Source organism: Mandrillus leucophaeus, unplaced genomic scaffold (assembly GCF_000951045.1).
Source record: "Mandrillus leucophaeus isolate KB7577 unplaced genomic scaffold, Mleu.le_1.0 Scaffold1310, whole genome shotgun sequence".
Taxonomy (NCBI): Eukaryota; Metazoa; Chordata; class Mammalia; order Primates; family Cercopithecidae; genus Mandrillus; species Mandrillus leucophaeus.
This window is the reverse complement of record NW_012101267.1, coordinates 154,277-171,804: the sequence shown is the minus strand read 5'-3', so window position 1 is coordinate 171,804 and position 17,528 is coordinate 154,277. Positions and strand designations below refer to the sequence as shown.

Below are 17,528 nucleotides of genomic sequence, written 5' to 3'. Positions count from 1 at the left end.
AAAAAAAAAAAAAAAGAATTTGAAACAAAGTGGCTAATTTGGGAGGTGATCCTAGGTGGCACCTTAACAGAATTAGAACCAAATCTAGAAAAGGTACATTATCAAACAAGTTACCACTATGGGTAACTGCAAATGATCCCACTGGGGAACCCTGGGAGACAATATAAAACTTTTTAGAGTTATCTCATGTGAGGGGTGAAGGACGTGGGGAATTTAGCCTCCCACTCCCACTCATTATTGTCATCCAAAGGGCATTTACTTCCTGGCACTTACTGCCTGCTGATTTGCTGCCAAGCAGGCTGTATTGCCAAAGCAAGCCCTCTGGCAGAGTCACAATGTTTGTGGTTGGAGCCACAGGGGTGGCAATGCCTAGGAAGGCAAGTGCCCAGGGACATGGCAGCACACCAAAATAATTGCATACATTTAGATTTTTCTTGGTGGGATGCGGTGGCTCACACCTGTAATCCCAGTGCTTTGGGCGGCCAAGGTGGGCAGATCACGAGGTCAGGAGTTCGAGACCAGCAACATGGTGAAACTCCGTCTCTACTAAAAACACAAAAAATTAGCCAGGCATGGTGGCAGGTACCTGTAATCCCAGCTACCTGTAATCCTGCTGAGGCAGGAGAATAGCTTGAACCTGGGAGGCAGAGGTTGCAGTGAGCCGAGATGGTGCCACTGCACTCCAGCCTGGGGAACAAAGCAAGACTCCTTCTCAAAAAAAAAAAATTTACTTTCTCTTTTTTTACTCCAAGATGTTACACGAAACTATTTTATTCTAGAACTGTACTTATCAGAATGCATATTTATTGCATATTTAAGCAGAAAGAAAGTAAAAATGAGATTGTCTCACACAGTGGTTTTCAGATGCAGTGCTCCATATTTTACTGTTTGCAATAAAGAATTAGAATGTGGTGGGGGCTGTTTGGTGGCTGCTCATCACAGAAGAGACATCAAAAGGCAAATTCCAAAGTGAATATCTAGCACTGCTTGAGGAAATTAGCAAATATGCTGAAAAGTAATATATAAGAAGCCACTCAGGGCTTGGTAAAGTTGACGGGAATAATATTTCTTAAATGCTGACATTACAAAAATTTACACTGCAGTAAAATGAAATCATAAATAATCATGCAACAGCGCTTTGATATATCCAACTCCAGCTTTAAGGCACTAGTCAGAAAAGCCAATAATCTTTTAAACAGCATAAAGAAAATACTTGTAAATGCAACCTCTGGCAGAATTTCATAATTCTCCAACAACAGCTTCTTAGAACAATGATTCCCAGTCAGGTTCAGTGGCTCATGCCTGTAATCTCAGCACTTTGGGAGGCCAAAGTGGGCAGATGACCTGAGGTCAGGAGTTCTAAACCAGACTGGGCAACATGGTAAAACCCCATCTCTAATAAAAACATGAAAATTAGCCGGGTGTGGTGGTGGGTGCCTGTAATCCCAGCTACTTGGGAGGCTGAGGCAGGAGAATCACTGGAACCCGGGTGGTGGAGGTTGCAGTGAGCTGAGATGGTGCCACTGCACTCTAGCCTGGGCAACAAGAGCGAAACTCTGTTTCAGAAAAAAGGAACAATGATTCCCATCCCCTCTGCTTCATCCTTTTTTTTTTTTTTTTTTTTTTTTGATACAGGGAGACACAGGGTCTTGCTCTGTCACCTAGGCTGGAACACAGTGGCAGGATCATAGCTCACTGCAGCTTCAAACCCCCAGGCTGAAGCAATCCTCCTGCCTCAGCCTCCCAAGTAGCTGGGACTACAGGCACACGCCACAATACCTAGCTAATTTTTTTTTACTTTTGTAGAGACAGGGCTCTTGCTATGTTGCTTAAGCTGGTCCCAAATTCCTGGACTCAAGCGATTCTCCCACCTCAGCCTCCCAAAATTCTAGGAGTACAGGCCCAAGCGACTGCAGGGCTGGCTTCACTTCAAAGAAAAGCATACATATCACAATATGAAGACATCAAAACTGGTATCACAATTTGTTCTGAGTAAATTATATGTGAAAATTAATTATATGAATTGGCATTATCTGTTATTACCCAAGTAAATTAGAGTCAAGAACCAGGGAGAGGAAAAGAAAAGCACTCAAGATACAGATGCCTGCCCAAGAATTCTATCACAAGCCAGCTGCTGAAATGACCTGCCTTGCCTCTAAGGCTAGTTTTACCTATTGCCATCACTCACCAATTAGAGCTTGCTAGCTCCAAAATCTTTGCTAGTGCCAATGAGTTTTCTTTCATAACAATATGTAACATTTCTCTTTCTAATAAAACACACAACATTTTATTTGTTCTTCAGACACACCAAAGACCACCCATCTGTGTGTATGCCCTGAATTGCAATGTAGTTTTTATATATTTTCCCAAGTAAAATGTTTTACATAGAGATTCGAATCTATATTTTTGTTTGACTTTGACATAATATATATCCACACTGTGGAATGTTATCAGCTGTTAAAAAGCAGGAATTCATTCTGAATGTAAGGATTTAAAAAGAAGTCCCTAATAATAAAAGTTAACACTAAAAAAGTGTTTACGATGTGCCTGGTACTGGTCTAAATATTTTACGTGTGTGTGTGTGTGTGTGTGAGAGACAGGATCTCATTCTGTCACCCAGGCTGGAGTACAGAGGTGCAATTGCAGCTCACTGCAGCCTCAACATCCCCCCACACACCCAGGCTCAAGCAACTGGGATTACAGGCACGCACCACCACTCCTGGCTAGTTTTCATATATTTTTTAGAGATGGTTTCGCCATGTTGCCCAGGTTGGTCTCAAACTCCCGGCCTCAAGCAATCCGCCCACCTCACTCTCCCTAATTGCTGGGATTGCAGGTGTGAGCCGCTGCACCCAGACCATTAAGTTATTTACTCCTCAAAAAAAAAAATTCTTATGAGGTAGACACTAATATTTTGACCATTATATAATTAAGAAGACATAGATGCAGAGGGGTTAACTAGCTTGCCCAAGGTCATACAACTCATCAGTGAAAAGCTGAACCCACATTCTTAACCACCGTGTAACACAGAGAAATGTGTACAGTATAACCCCATTCTTTACTTTTAAAGCTCTCATAAGTGCACATATACACACTTGTATTAGCATAGAGAGTAGTGGAAGGAAACACATCTGAGTGTCAGCCTTGGTTACTTCAAGAAATAGAAGCAGAGTTGGCCGGGCACGGTGGCGCACACCTGTAATCCCAGCACTTTGGGAGGCCAAGGTGGTGGATCACAAGGTCAAGAGATCGACACCATCCTGGCCAACATGGTGAAACCTCGTCTCTACTAAAAATGCAAAAATTAGCCGGGCATGGTGGCGTGTGCCTGTAATCTCAGCTACTCAGGAGGCTGAGGCAGAAGAATCGCTTGAACCCATGAGGCAGAGGTTGCAGTGAGCCAGGATTATGCCACTGCACTCCAGCCTGGCAACAGGGTGAGACTCCGTCTCAAAAAAAAAAAAAAGAAAAAAAAGAAATAGAAGCAGAGAAGGTTGGCAGCCTGGGGTAGACACTAAGTTACTGCCTATATATGATTCTTTGAATTTTTTAACAGCAAGTCTATACTTCTTTTGTTTTTATTCAGTATCTAAAGACTATTTTTTTAAAAAGAAGGAAAATTTCCTATAAGAGGGGCTGATGAGGCCTCAGCATTATGCCTGAGTCTCTGAAGTATCTCTCACCCCATCCACACTACACCTAATTCTGGTGTGCACAGACTTGGTCTAAATCTGACAAAAACAGAATGACTCAGGGAACCCCCAGGGGTTCAAGACACACATAACTGAACATTCATCGTGTTTACATGCAGAGGAGTGATTTTACTCCTGTGTTTGCTTAAAACACTGTTTTTCTACATTTCGGGCTTCTCCTTTGATCAGTTTGTTATATTATAACCATTTCCAGTTACTGGGTGATGCAATCAATGTGCAGACTCCACAGCCATCTCTTGGGTAACCAACAGAGACATCTGAATCAAACACTATGAAACTTCATTCCCAGCAAGAAGAGAACATGTAAAAGTTCTCCCCAAAAAGAGATTTGAAGTGACTATTTCTCAAAAGACTATAATCCACCACAAGCCATCAAACTATCTTCTTTTTAATACAAGTGTTCTAGGGTGTTCAGGAACGTTCTGCTTAAAGGCTAAATTCTAATAGGGTGTTACATCACTACCCTGAGAATCAACACATAATTTGAAGGACAGTTACAATGTGTGTGTATATATAACACATCTAAACTAGTCAGATGGCTAGATAGATTGTCAGATGGACAAATGATACAAACAGCTAACATTTACCTAGGGCTTCCTAGAGGTGAACTGCTGTGCTAAGCATTTTGTATGTATCTCCCCATTTAATCCTCATGGTAACTCTATAAGAAGGTACTATTTTTTATTTAAGAGATGGAGTCTCACTATGTCACCCAGGTTGGAATGCAAGCACCTAATCACAGGAGTGATCATCGCACACAGCAGCCTTGAACTCCTGGCCTCAAGCCAGCCTCCCGTCTCAGCCTCCTGAGTAGCTAGGACTACAAGTGCATGGCAATGCACCTGGATGAGCAAGTACTATTATAATCCCTATTTTATAGATGCAGAAACTGAGGTCTAGAGAAGTTAAGTAACTTTGCCAAGTAATACAGATGATAAGCAGTAGAGCTAGGATGTGAACTCAGGTAGTGTAGCTTGGTAGCCAGGAGGTAAACTTCTATAATACTCTGCTTCAGTGGATTTATAAATGATTCAGAATGTCTAGAGAGCTACTTACAGATAAGGCATTGTTGGGCTGGGCGTGGTGGCTCACGCCTGTAATCCCAGCACTTTGGGAGGCCCACGCAGGAGGATCACCTGAGGTCAGGAGTTCGAGACTAGCCTGGCCAATATGGTGAAACCCCATCTCTACTAAAAACATAAAAATTAGCCAGGCATCGTGGCAGGCGCCTGTAGTCCCAGCTACAGGGGAGTCTGAGGCACAAGAATCACTTGAACCCGGGAGGCAGAGGTTGCAATGAGCTGAGATTATGCCACTGCACTCTAGCCTAGATGACAGAGTGAGACTCCATCTCAAAAAAAAAAAAAATTTAAATTAAATAAGGCATTATCACAAGATAGGGCAATGCCTTGGAACACTGACTCTGAAGCCAACCTGCCTTGGTTCAGACCCCTTTCCCTTCCCATACAAGCTGTATGACTTTAAGCAAATTACTCAACCTCCTGGACTTCGGTTTTCTCATCTATAAAATGAGAATAATATTGACATCAGCCTACAAGCTTGTAGTGAGAATTAAATAAGTTAATATATGTAAAATTAATATTAAATGAGATAATAAATGTAAACTAATATATGTAAAGAGTGTTCCTGCACATAGTAAACATTCAATCAATGTTAGCTAGTGTTATTTCAGTAAAGCCAAAGACACTGAGAATTGTCTCAAGGTTTCCCTTCTGAGGAATGCCTTCCAGTTTCGGTGTCAATGCTAAGTTTCTTTTAAGATGCTAAACCAATCTTTAAACTTGGCACTGCTGTGCAAATTGGAAAAGTTAAGAATAAATACATTATAAACAAAGCTCTTTAATTTCAGACTTTCTCCATTCTGCAGTTATATAACATGACTTACTTGAGGAATCGGAATTTTGCGGAGAGACTGACTTCTCCAGGGGCTTGGGTTCTTTCTTCTCCGTTTTCTCTGTGGTTGAAGCCAGCTCCTCTTTCTTTCTTTCTCTTTGCTCATTCCATTCCTCATTTTCAATCTTGTTGGTATGAGTCTTGTCAGATTCTTCCAGCATCAGGTCTTTTTTACCTCTGACGGCCCAGTGCATGGACTAAATTAATGTAAAGCAGAGATACAAAAATTAAATTGATGTTATATGATTTTCTATATTTAAAGTTTGATATGTAGTAACACCTGACCTACTACTGTAGCGCTAACAACATGTTAGACTTGACTATTAACAAGTTACTCAAATTAATCCAAATAGTAATTAATCCAACTGTTAATAGTTACTTTTCACCATACACCCTTCTGTACCTTTTTTATTTTCTGTTCTGTATATGTATTTCCTATTAGATCTAAAAATTGGACAGATGGATGAATGGAGAGATGGATGTACGAATTAACAAATGAATACAGTGAAAAAGAGCGCTTTTGATTTGCTGTGTCAAGAATATTTCAAGTGGAATCATTAGCCCTACCATCAACCAAAATAATGCCTAACTATTCCTTAAAACCTCATCTGGATACTGTGGGAAGCTATTCCTGAAGTACTAAGAAACAGTGACATACTGGTTCTATTACCAAAACTCAAGACTAGAGGGAAACATAGCCTTTTAACACCCTAAAATTATAAATATTCTAGCTCTCTGCCCTATTCAAATCAAAGAAGTCATTTATTCCCACCTTCAACCTATCTCTTCCCAACTACAAAGAAGTGTCATCCTGAATCCTCTTCTTCAAATATAACCAGTCCACAGGCTAATCAACCCCCAGATCCCAGAACCACCCCATAAAGCAGTCATTGCCACCAATAAATGTAATCAGCTCTCACCCTAACAAGAAAAAGAATAGAGGCTGGGCGCAGTGGTTCATGCTTGTAATCCCAGCACTTTGGGAAGCCAAGGTGGGTGGATCACTTAAGGCAACCCTGAGGCAAGGAGTTTGAGACCATCCTGGCCAACATGGTGAAACCCCCGTCTCTACTAAAAATACAAAAATTAGCTGGGCGTGGTGGCGCACACCTGTAATCCCAGCTACTCAGGAGGCTGAGGCGGGAGAATTGCTTGAACCCAAGAGGCGGAGGTTGCAGTGAGCCAAGATTGCACAATTGCACTCCAGCCTGGGCAACAGAGCAAGACTCGGTCTCAAAAAAAAAAAAAAAAAGAAAGAAAAAGAAAAAGAAATGGGAATGAAAGGCACCAAAATGTAACTGTAGTTATATATGTGTAACAGAATTACATCTTTTGTTTTTGTATTTCCCAAATTTTCTATGGGAAGATTATGTATATCTACAATTAGAAAACATTCTATTTTAGGCTGGGCGCAGTGGCTCACGCCTGTAATCCCAGCACTTTGGGAGTCTGGGGCAGGTAGATCACGAGGTCAGGAGTTCCAAACCAGCCTGGCAAACATGGTGAAACCCCATCTCTACTTAAAAAAACAAAAATTAGTTGGGCAAGGTAATATGTGCCTATAATCCCAGCTACCCAGGAGACTGAGGCACGAGAATCACTTGAATCCAGGAGGCGGGGGTTGCAGTGAGTTGGTATTGCACCACTGCACTCCAGTCTGGGTGACAGAACGAGACTCTGTCTCAAAAAAAAAAAAAAGAAAATATTCTATTTTTAAAATTAGATGAAGTTTCGATGCAAAAACATTTAAGGAGGGAGATTCCTGGTGCCAACAATATGTGTGGGAAGGGAATAGTTAGAGAGTAAACACTTCAAAACCATTTACTAAATTGTAAATGCAAGTACTACCCATTTCTCTGTAGATTTTATTTCAAAATAAAAATGTTAATTTTTTAAAGAGGCAATGCCTCAGCTGGTATTAAAAAAATTGACTTTGGTTGGTTTAGATTTGTTGTTTTGATTTGGTTTTTGCATATGCACAAAATAAAAACGGCTGCCAGTGACTTCCTCTGCAAAAGGATACTACGAAGGTTAGTGAAAAACAGGGAATAAGACGTTCAAGAATTCAGGGCCCAGAGAGCTGAAAATGTAAACTGTGAGCTTCACAAGCCAGCAAGGTGGCTTGTACATGATGTGTTGATCTCTGTGCCTCAGTACTTCTCTCTTGAAATCAAAGTACCTGTGGTCTGCCTTAGATAGAATTAATGTCTAATCCACAGTAAATGCTTTAAAGGTTTCAGTGAAAATATGTTCTGAAATAGTAGTCTTATCCATCTCCTTTGTGAGTAAATCAGAATAAAATATGTTATCATCAGAATCCCACATCTGCTGATCCTCATTAAAGAAATATACAGAAGAAATATCCAAACTGTATCTAACCTCAGATACAAGTGCTTCTCATGCTTTGTAGTTCAATCAAAAGACTAACATCAGAGTGATGCTAAGCATCACTGTTTGCTGGGACACAGTTAGATAGTCTGCAAATCACTCATTTCTGTGTTCACAAGCATATATCTCAACTCCACAAGGGTATTAGTTGCACAGAACAACATTTAACATCAAGCGAACTAGTCTATTATGGAGCTACTCATTTCAATAGAATCAGCAGCAATAAAAGATATCAAATGACAGCAATTGATACCGACTAAGAGAGAGACTAGAAAGGGGAGAGTCTGTAGAGCAAGATAATAAAATGCACAAGACAGAAAATCTATATATGCATGGAAGGAACTAAAACTAAACAGACAGCAAACCTACGTGCAAAGGCCACTAATCTTAACAGTTTATGAAATCGCTATGTTGTTATTCTGCCTTCACAACTAACTTGTTTACCAGCTTTCTTAAATGAGTTGTTTCTTTCTCTAGGAAGTCATTTTCTTACATTCTAGACCTTCGTCAATACTAGGAAATAGAGCTCGCCTCAGCAGCACATATACCAAAATTGGAATGATACAAAGAAGATTATCATGGTTCCTGCGCAAAGATAACAGGCACATTCATGAAGCATTCATTAAAACACACACACACACACACAGGGAAATAAAAAATTTGGTTTACATTCCAGTAAACATTGGCACAAAAATTTTTTTAAATCCATTGACTTAGATGAGCCATAGATCAGCTAAATAGCTATACAAAATTGACTGGTTATTATTATCCTGGATCAGCGATCACCACGAGTGAATTTTTTATTTGTCAGGGTGATTTCTGACCTGCTTTTGGATAACATCCAATTAAGACAGATTGCCTTTTGAACTAGCAGAAGGTGTTGAATTGCACACTGTTTCCCATCTGGCTGGTGAAACCGTGGCCATGTGGGCATAGTAGGAAGCTTTCCTGATAGGTAGTCTGTGGCCAGTTGGACCCACCCCAGAGACACCTTGCCCAGCTGGGAACCAAGAAACAATCAGCAGACAAACAGGCCCACGTGGGGCTGACCCAACCAGCCCTCCCAGAGGCAATCAATTTGTCAAATGATCAGTTCACCAAAAATGTGTTTCCATTAACTCTTTATAAAATTTGTAGCAACTGAAGTGGCATGAGATAGTTTTAGCGGCTTATGAGAATTTTTCTCAGCCATTCATTTTGACTGTGCCTTTGCTGTGGCTTCTTTTTCCCATAGGCATCCTAAATCCATGCTGCCATATATTTTGGTGCTAGAGGGAGAGCCATCCACACCCTGGGTCTCTGTGGGTAAAACCATTTAGCATGACATAGATACATTTCCCTAAGATTCTTTGGAATCCTGGGATAACTCTTCAGGTTATCACAGGATCCCAAAGACCTGGATTACTGAATCCTCACTCCAAACCCTTTTTTTCAGACCAATACTACATGTCTAAATTTAAACTGCCAACATATTCATTGACCTGGGTGAGGTCTTAAAATATTTTTACAAATTAAACTATCAGGAGGAACTTCTAGAAAACGAAAAGAGAAATAAATAAGTGGGTAGTAAAGTGACAGACAGTGTGGGGAAAAAATACCAGTTCAGCTGCATCACTCCTGGATGATAGAAATCTGGTATATATACACCATGGAATATTACTCAGCCCTAGAAAAGAACAAAATTATATCTTTTGCAGCAACTTAGATGGAGCTGGAGGCCATTGTTCTACATGAAGTAACTTAGGAATGGAAAACCAAACATTGTATGTTCTCCGTTACAAATAGGAGCTAAGCTATGGGTACACAGAAGCATACAGAGTGGTATAATATACAGAAAGTAGGAGGCTGGGAGGGAGACTGAAGGATAAAAAACTACATATTGGGTACAACGTATACTACTCAGGTGATGGGTGCACTAAAATTTCAGACTTCACCACTATACAATTCATCCATGTGACTAAAAACCGTTTGTATTAATCCGTTTCACACTGCTGTAAAGGACTACCTGAGACTGCGTAATTTATGAGGGAAAGAGGTTTAATTGACTCACAGTTCCTCAGGCTTAACAGGAAGCATGACTGGGAGGCCTCAGGAAACTTACAATCATGGTGGAAGGTGAAGGGGAAGAAAGGGTCTTCTTCACATGGTGGCAGGAAAGAGAGAGAAGGGGAGAAGTGCCACACACTTTTTTTTTTTTTTTTTTTGAGACGGAGTCTTGCTGTCGCCCAGGCTGCAGTGCAGTGGTGCGATCTCAGCTCACTGCAAGCTCTACCTCCCGGGTCCATGCCATTCTCCTGCCTCAGCCTCCCAAATAGCTGGGAATACAAGCGCCCGCCACCACGCCCGGCTAATTTTTTGTATTTTTAGTAGAGACGGGGTTTCACCATGTTAGCCAGGATGGTCTCGATCTGACCTCGTGATCCACCTGCCTCGGCCTCCCAAAGTGCTGGGATTACAGGCGTGAGCCACCGTGCCCGGCCCCAGTGCCACATACTTTTAAACCATCAGATCTCATGAGAACTCACTATCATGAAAAAAGTAAGGGGGAAATCCACCCTCATGATCCAATCACCTCCCATCAGGACCCTCATCCAATTCAATATGAGATTTGGGCAGGACACAAATCCAAACCATAACACCACTTGTACCCTGAAAGCTATTGAAAATTTTTTTAAGTTTTTAATTTAAAAAAATGTGGCACCCCTGAGGCTGTGGCTCATTTGAGGAATTTTCCGAAAGGAAATTCCCAAGATATGATCCTGTGTGTGATGCTACAAAAGTATACTGTGATTTGGCCTGCCTTGTGGGTACAGGGACTAATAATGCTCCCAAACAATGCTTTTCCTTCCAGAGGGATTATACTGTTTAAATAAAAAGCAGAAACACAGGGTTGATGGTGTGAAGGAAAGGGAATTTATGAGATTTAACAATCTAGCCAGGCGTGGTGGCTCACACCTGTAATCTCAACACTTTGGGAGGCCGAGGTGGGCAGATCACCTGAAGTCGGGAGTTTGAGACCAGCCTAACCAATATGGAGAAACCCTGTCTCTACTAAAGATACAAAATTAGCCGGGCGTAGTGGCGTATGCCTGTAATCTCAGCTACTCGTGAGGCTGAGGCAGGAGAATTGCTTGAACCTGGGAGGCAGAGGTTGCAGTGAGCCAAGATGGCGCCATTGCACTCCAGCCTGGGCAAGAAGAGCAAAACTCCGTCTCAAAAAAAAAAAAAAGAAAAAAAAAATGTATAAATGTGCTGGGCATGCGTTTTAGATACATGTCACTGAAATTGAAATAATAAAAGTTATAATCATTTTATTGTCAGAATGGCATATATGATAGTCTACCCTTATACTCAAGGGGTATTCCAAGACCCCATGTGGATGCCTGAACCTTGGATAGTACCAAACTCTACATATACTATGCTTTTTCTGATATATACACACCTATGATAAAGTTTATAGTTCAACCCCAGTCCAAAACAAAGTGAGTATAGTACAATAAAATATTTTGAGAGAGTGTAAGAGCACATTTATATAACTTTTATTACATATGTTGGTATCATTGTTCTAGTTTATTATTAGTTATTGTTACTAATCTCTTACTGTGCCTAATTTATAACTGTGGCCATATGGGCATAGTTCTCATAAGCTGTTAAAACTATCTCATGCCACTTCAATTGCTACAAATTTTATAAAGAGTTAATGGAAACACATTTTTGGTGAACTGATCATTTGACAAATTGATTGCCTCTGGGAGGGCTGGTTGGGTCAGCCCCACGTGGGCCTGTTTGTCTGCTGATTGTTTCTTGGTTCCCAGCTGGGCAAGGTGTCTTTGGCGTATTACACTGCTGTAAAGGACTACCTGAGACTGCGTAATTTATGAGGGAAAGAGGTTTAATTGACTCACAGTTCCTCAGGCTTAACAGGAAGCATGACTGGGAGGCCTCAGGAAACTTACAATCATGGTGGAAGGTGAAGGGGAAGAAAGGGTCTTCTTCACATGGTGGCAGGAAAGAGAGAGAAGGGGAGAAGTGCCACACACTTTTTTTTTTTTTTTTTTGAGACGGAGTCTTGCTGTCGCCCAGGCTGCAGTGCAGTGGTGCGATCTCAGCTCACTGCAAGCTCTACCTCCCGGGTCCATGCCATTCTCCTGCCTCAGCCTCCCAAATAGCTGGGAATACAAGCGCCCGCCACCACGCCCGGCTAATTTTTTGTATTTTTAGTAGAGACGGGGTTTCACCATGTTAGCCAGGATGGTCTCGATCTGACCTCGTGATCCACCTGCCTCGGCCTCCCAAAGTGCTGGGATTACAGGCGTGAGCCACCGTGCCCGGCCCCAGTGCCACATACTTTTAAACCATCAGATCTCATGAGAACTCACTATCATGAAAAAAGTAAGGGGGAAATCCACCCTCATGATCCAATCACCTCCCATCAGGACCCTCATCCAATTCAATATGAGATTTGGGCAGGACACAAATCCAAACCATAACACCACTTGTACCCTGAAAGCTATTGAAAATTTTTTTAAGTTTTTAATTTAAAAAAATGTGGCACCCCTGAGGCTGTGGCTCATTTGAGGAATTTTCCGAAAGGAAATTCCCAAGATATGATCCTGTGTGTGATGCTACAAAAGTATACTGTGATTTGGCCTGCCTTGTGGGTACAGGGACTAATAATGCTCCCAAACAATGCTTTTCCTTCCAGAGGGATTATACTGTTTAAATAAAAAGCAGAAACACAGGGTTGATGGTGTGAAGGAAAGGGAATTTATGAGATTTAACAATCTAGCCAGGCGTGGTGGCTCACACCTGTAATCTCAACACTTTGGGAGGCCGAGGTGGGCAGATCACCTGAAGTCGGGAGTTTGAGACCAGCCTAACCAATATGGAGAAACCCTGTCTCTACTAAAGATACAAAATTAGCCGGGCGTAGTGGCGTATGCCTGTAATCTCAGCTACTCGTGAGGCTGAGGCAGGAGAATTGCTTGAACCTGGGAGGCAGAGGTTGCAGTGAGCCAAGATGGCGCCATTGCACTCCAGCCTGGGCAAGAAGAGCAAAACTCCGTCTCAAAAAAAAAAAAAAGAAAAAAAAAATGTATAAATGTGCTGGGCATGCGTTTTAGATACATGTCACTGAAATTGAAATAATAAAAGTTATAATCATTTTATTGTCAGAATGGCATATATGATAGTCTACCCTTATACTCAAGGGGTATTCCAAGACCCCATGTGGATGCCTGAACCTTGGATAGTACCAAACTCTACATATACTATGCTTTTTCTGATATATACACACCTATGATAAAGTTTATAGTTCAACCCCAGTCCAAAACAAAGTGAGTATAGTACAATAAAATATTTTGAGAGAGTGTAAGAGCACATTTATATAACTTTTATTACATATGTTGGTATCATTGTTCTAGTTTATTATTAGTTATTGTTACTAATCTCTTACTGTGCCTAATTTATAACTGTGGCCATATGGGCATAGTTCTCATAAGCTGTTAAAACTATCTCATGCCACTTCAATTGCTACAAATTTTATAAAGAGTTAATGGAAACACATTTTTGGTGAACTGATCATTTGACAAATTGATTGCCTCTGGGAGGGCTGGTTGGGTCAGCCCCACGTGGGCCTGTTTGTCTGCTGATTGTTTCTTGGTTCCCAGCTGGGCAAGGTGTCTTTGGGGTGGGTCCAATTGGCCACAGACTACCTATCAGAAAAGCTTCCTACTACGCCCGCATGGCCACAGCTATAAATTAGGCACAGTAAAAGATTAATAACAATAACTAATAATAAACTAGGATAATTATAACAATATATGTCATAAAAGTTATGTGAATGTGCTCTTACACTCTCAAAATATTTTATTGTACTATACTCACCTATTTTTGCACTGGGGTTGACTGCAGGTAACTAAAACCAAGGAAAGCAAAACTGGGAATAAAGGGGACACTACTGAATACCTGACACAAACACCCTAATGGTGACATTTATCTACAAAATGATAGACGTGATCTCTTAGGTGACCAACAATACTAGGTATGATCATTGTTATTAATGTCTCTAGAGTAGCAAATGCAAAATGATGAACAGATGAAATATGCAAAAAGACAAGGCGACAATTAAAATGTTATAGAAAGAAGTGAGGCTCTCACACGCAAAAGTTACTGTAAGGCATAGACAGAAAGGAGGCCAGGGGCGGTGGCTCACGCCTGTAATCCCAGCATTTTGGGAGGCCGAGGCGGGCAGATTACGAGGTCAGGAGATGGAGACCATCCTGGTCAACATGGTGAAACCCTGTCTCTATTAAAAATACAAAAAAAATTAGCTGGGAGTGGTGCTGTGTGCCTGTAGTCCCAGCTACCCAGGAGTCTGAGGTAGGAGAATCACTTGAATTCGGGAGGCGGAGGTTGCAGTGAGTCCATATTGCACCACTGCCTGGCGACAGAGTGAGACTCTGTCTCAAAAAAAAAAAAAAAAAGAACAAAAAGGAATGAAAGGAAAGTTATAGAATGTCTATCAAATGAGGTATAGAACAGGTAATACTTGGTATATACGATTCAAAGTCCACTGTGGAAGAGAAATAGAAGGATATCAGAAACAATAAGGTTTAGCCCAAACAAAGAAGACTATATGAGAAAAAAAAATCAATGCTAATTTGAAGCAGAGAGATAGGCATCTCATCATTTTTGTACCACTAATAAAAATAAATTTAAAGCCAAATATAGCCTAGCATACTATTTCAACTTTGCTGACAAGAGAAATGATGCAGCCAGTAATATCTAAAATGTAATTATTGTAAAACCTCGAACAGTTCACAGTTAAGCTACATTCAAAGCAGAAATGATGTGTTTGGAGACAGGAAATTAGTATTTAATGGAAAGATGTTGGCAATATAAATCCAAGTGGGGATTTGGAGAAGAGTTTTTGAAAATACTAAAAATACAAAAAATTAGCTGGACTTGGGGTCGGGTGCCTGTAGTCCCAGCTACTCGGGAGGCTGAGGCAAGAGAATGGCGCAAACCCAGGAGGCGGAGCTTGCAGGGAGCCGAGATCGCGCCACTGCACTGCAGCCTGGGCGACAGAGCGAGACTCTGTCTCAATAAATAAATAAATAAATAAATAGAATAGAATAGAATAGAATAGAATAGCAAGAGTCAGGAATCCAGTTGCAGTTACAGTGTGTGACACTTAGAAGACAGGGAAATATGGTTATGCAGAGTTGGTAGAACAATATTTAGCTAGTGTCAAAAAGGAATTTTGAATTTACACAACGAAAATGACAAAAATCTTATTTTTCGATACATAAAGTCACAATTTTTTGAAAGATTCCCTCTAGTAATTTTGTGCATTTATACAATAATCATATGGTTAGTCTCTCATAAATAATTAGCCCATCTTAAACAAATCCACATGAATGCACACTTCTTTCCAAAATGCAAAGAAGAAAACAGCTTACACTTTATGTAGAGTGGCTTTAATCATATACTTTGGAATTTTTCATTGCTCTTCCCCATTATTTCAAAAACACCCTTCAGTATTATGGGCCTTTTATCAACAATTTGCTCAAGTCTTCAAAAATAAAAACTCTGAAGAAGGAAATCTAAATGTAACCCTGAAGGACTATAATTTAAGAGATGTGAATCATTTTATACACTAATTCTAATAACTGTCCCTGAAAACTTACCTATGAGGTAATTTCTGTATTATAAGTCCCATGTCATAGAAAAATGTTCCAATGGAGAGAATCTAGGTAATAAATCATGCCTAAATATTTAAAATTACATTTTGTCTATAATATACAAAGGTCAATGTTGAACAAAATAAACATATGACAGGAATTAGAGTGAATATTTTGATATTTATGCCTTTTAATGACATGAAGAAGATAACACAATGTTTTTAAAGTCTAACAATTCTTTCACCAGAATGTTTAATAGGAATAATTCATGACTTTCTTTGACTAATCAGATCCTGCCTTTTTAATGAAAGTTCTAAGCCTTAAAAAGAGAACAAGCTGACATAAATGAAAAAGATGGAGAATATGAATTTACAATGGTTAAAACTCAGCAATTCATGAGCAACTTGAGAAGCACGTTTATTAGAGCTCATAAAACAGTAAGCAATAACAGGGAGTGTGTATACTGAAACAAACAGCCAAAGAGACTGAAAAAAAAATGTAGTCACAGGCTCTTCTGGCACAAATTCATTGCCTCTATTCTGGTTTCTCTTCATGGGATTTATGGACACTAAATTACATCCAGACTCTGCTAACTTCTTGGTTTTCTCCCTCCTATTGCCAAATGACTCTTTAAGCAACTACATGAATCTAATCCATGGGCATCCCGAGCTTCACAAATTCACGTCATCCCCAGCAAGAAACCCACCGTCTTCACTGAGTCATTCAAAGCTTCCCACTGCTGGAACGGCATCGACATCTGGCTCCTTCGCCAGTGGTCATAGCGAGCTCGACTCTCTTCATTGGTCAGAATCTCCTTTGCCTTCTGCAGTTTCTGAAAAGTCTCCACTGGAAAACAAATCAAGAAATGAGCACTTCTTTCTCGGAGGGGATATTTTAAACTCCAAAACTATCCAACTGATCTTACTAGAACCATGACTCTGCCACTTACTAGCTATGTGACCTTGGGCCAATTTACCTCATTAAGCTTTTGTAAAGGGTATCACAAGGACAAGCAAGATCATGGATGTAAAGTGCTTGGCACACAGTTTATCCACTCCCTGTATTGTGCCTCAGTCATGTGCCAGATGCTACTCCTGGTGCTGATGACATAGATGTGAACAATAGACATTATTAGCAGGGGAAAGAGACATTTGTAAACATTGAAAAACTACTGTTCTACCTTGTAGGAAGAAAACTACCTTTTTTAGTGCTGGGTGTGAGAGAGGGCAGTAATTAGGCAAGAGGGACAGTAAAACTGAAGACCCTAAAGCAGGAAGGAGCACGGTGACTTAGAGGAAGTAGGAACTGCCAGTGTGGCTGGAGGACACAATGCTAGGGGCAGAATGATGAGGGATGGGGGGCTATACAGTAGACAGACAATAGCTCAATCAACTAGGGCCTGAGATGTCATGTTAAGGATGCTGGTCTGCTTTTTGTCCTAAGAGAAACGAGAGGCCTTAAGTATAATAAATAACATGGTAGATGCTGGGACAAATGGTAGCTTGTCACTAATCTACTTGACCAGATGGCATATAATAGAAACCTTTTATGGCTCTGTTAGAAACACCTCCAAAATCTCTTCTGCTCCTCAGTGAAGTAAAAACCTTCTGCAGAGCAGAATACAAGATCCATATATAGGCCAGGTGCAGTGGCTCACGCCTGTAATCCCAGCTCTTTGGGAGGCCGAGGTGGGTGGATCACGAGGTCAGGAATTCAAGACCAGCCTGGCCAAGATGGTGAAATCCCGTCTCTGCTAAAAACACACAAAAAAGAAATAGCTGGAGGTGGAGGCAGGCGCCTGTAATCCCAGCTACTCGGGAGGCTGAGG

The 17,528-nt window shown here is 40.8% G+C and overlaps 1 protein-coding gene across 1 annotated transcript in view; it reads right to left on the bottom strand.

Moving 5' to 3' along the window:
• DNAJC12 (DnaJ (Hsp40) homolog, subfamily C, member 12) overlaps positions 1-17,528 on the bottom strand; it is a 30,287-nt gene that overhangs the window by 3,388 nt on the left and 9,371 nt on the right. Inside the window, exons 3-4 of the mRNA XM_011972877.1 lie at positions 16,407-16,546; positions 5,620-5,824 (exon numbers count right to left, since the gene is read on the bottom strand). Coding sequence (XP_011828267.1) covers positions 5,620-5,824; positions 16,407-16,546 — 345 coding nt within the window. The remainder of the gene's footprint in view (positions 1-5,619; positions 5,825-16,406; positions 16,547-17,528) is intronic.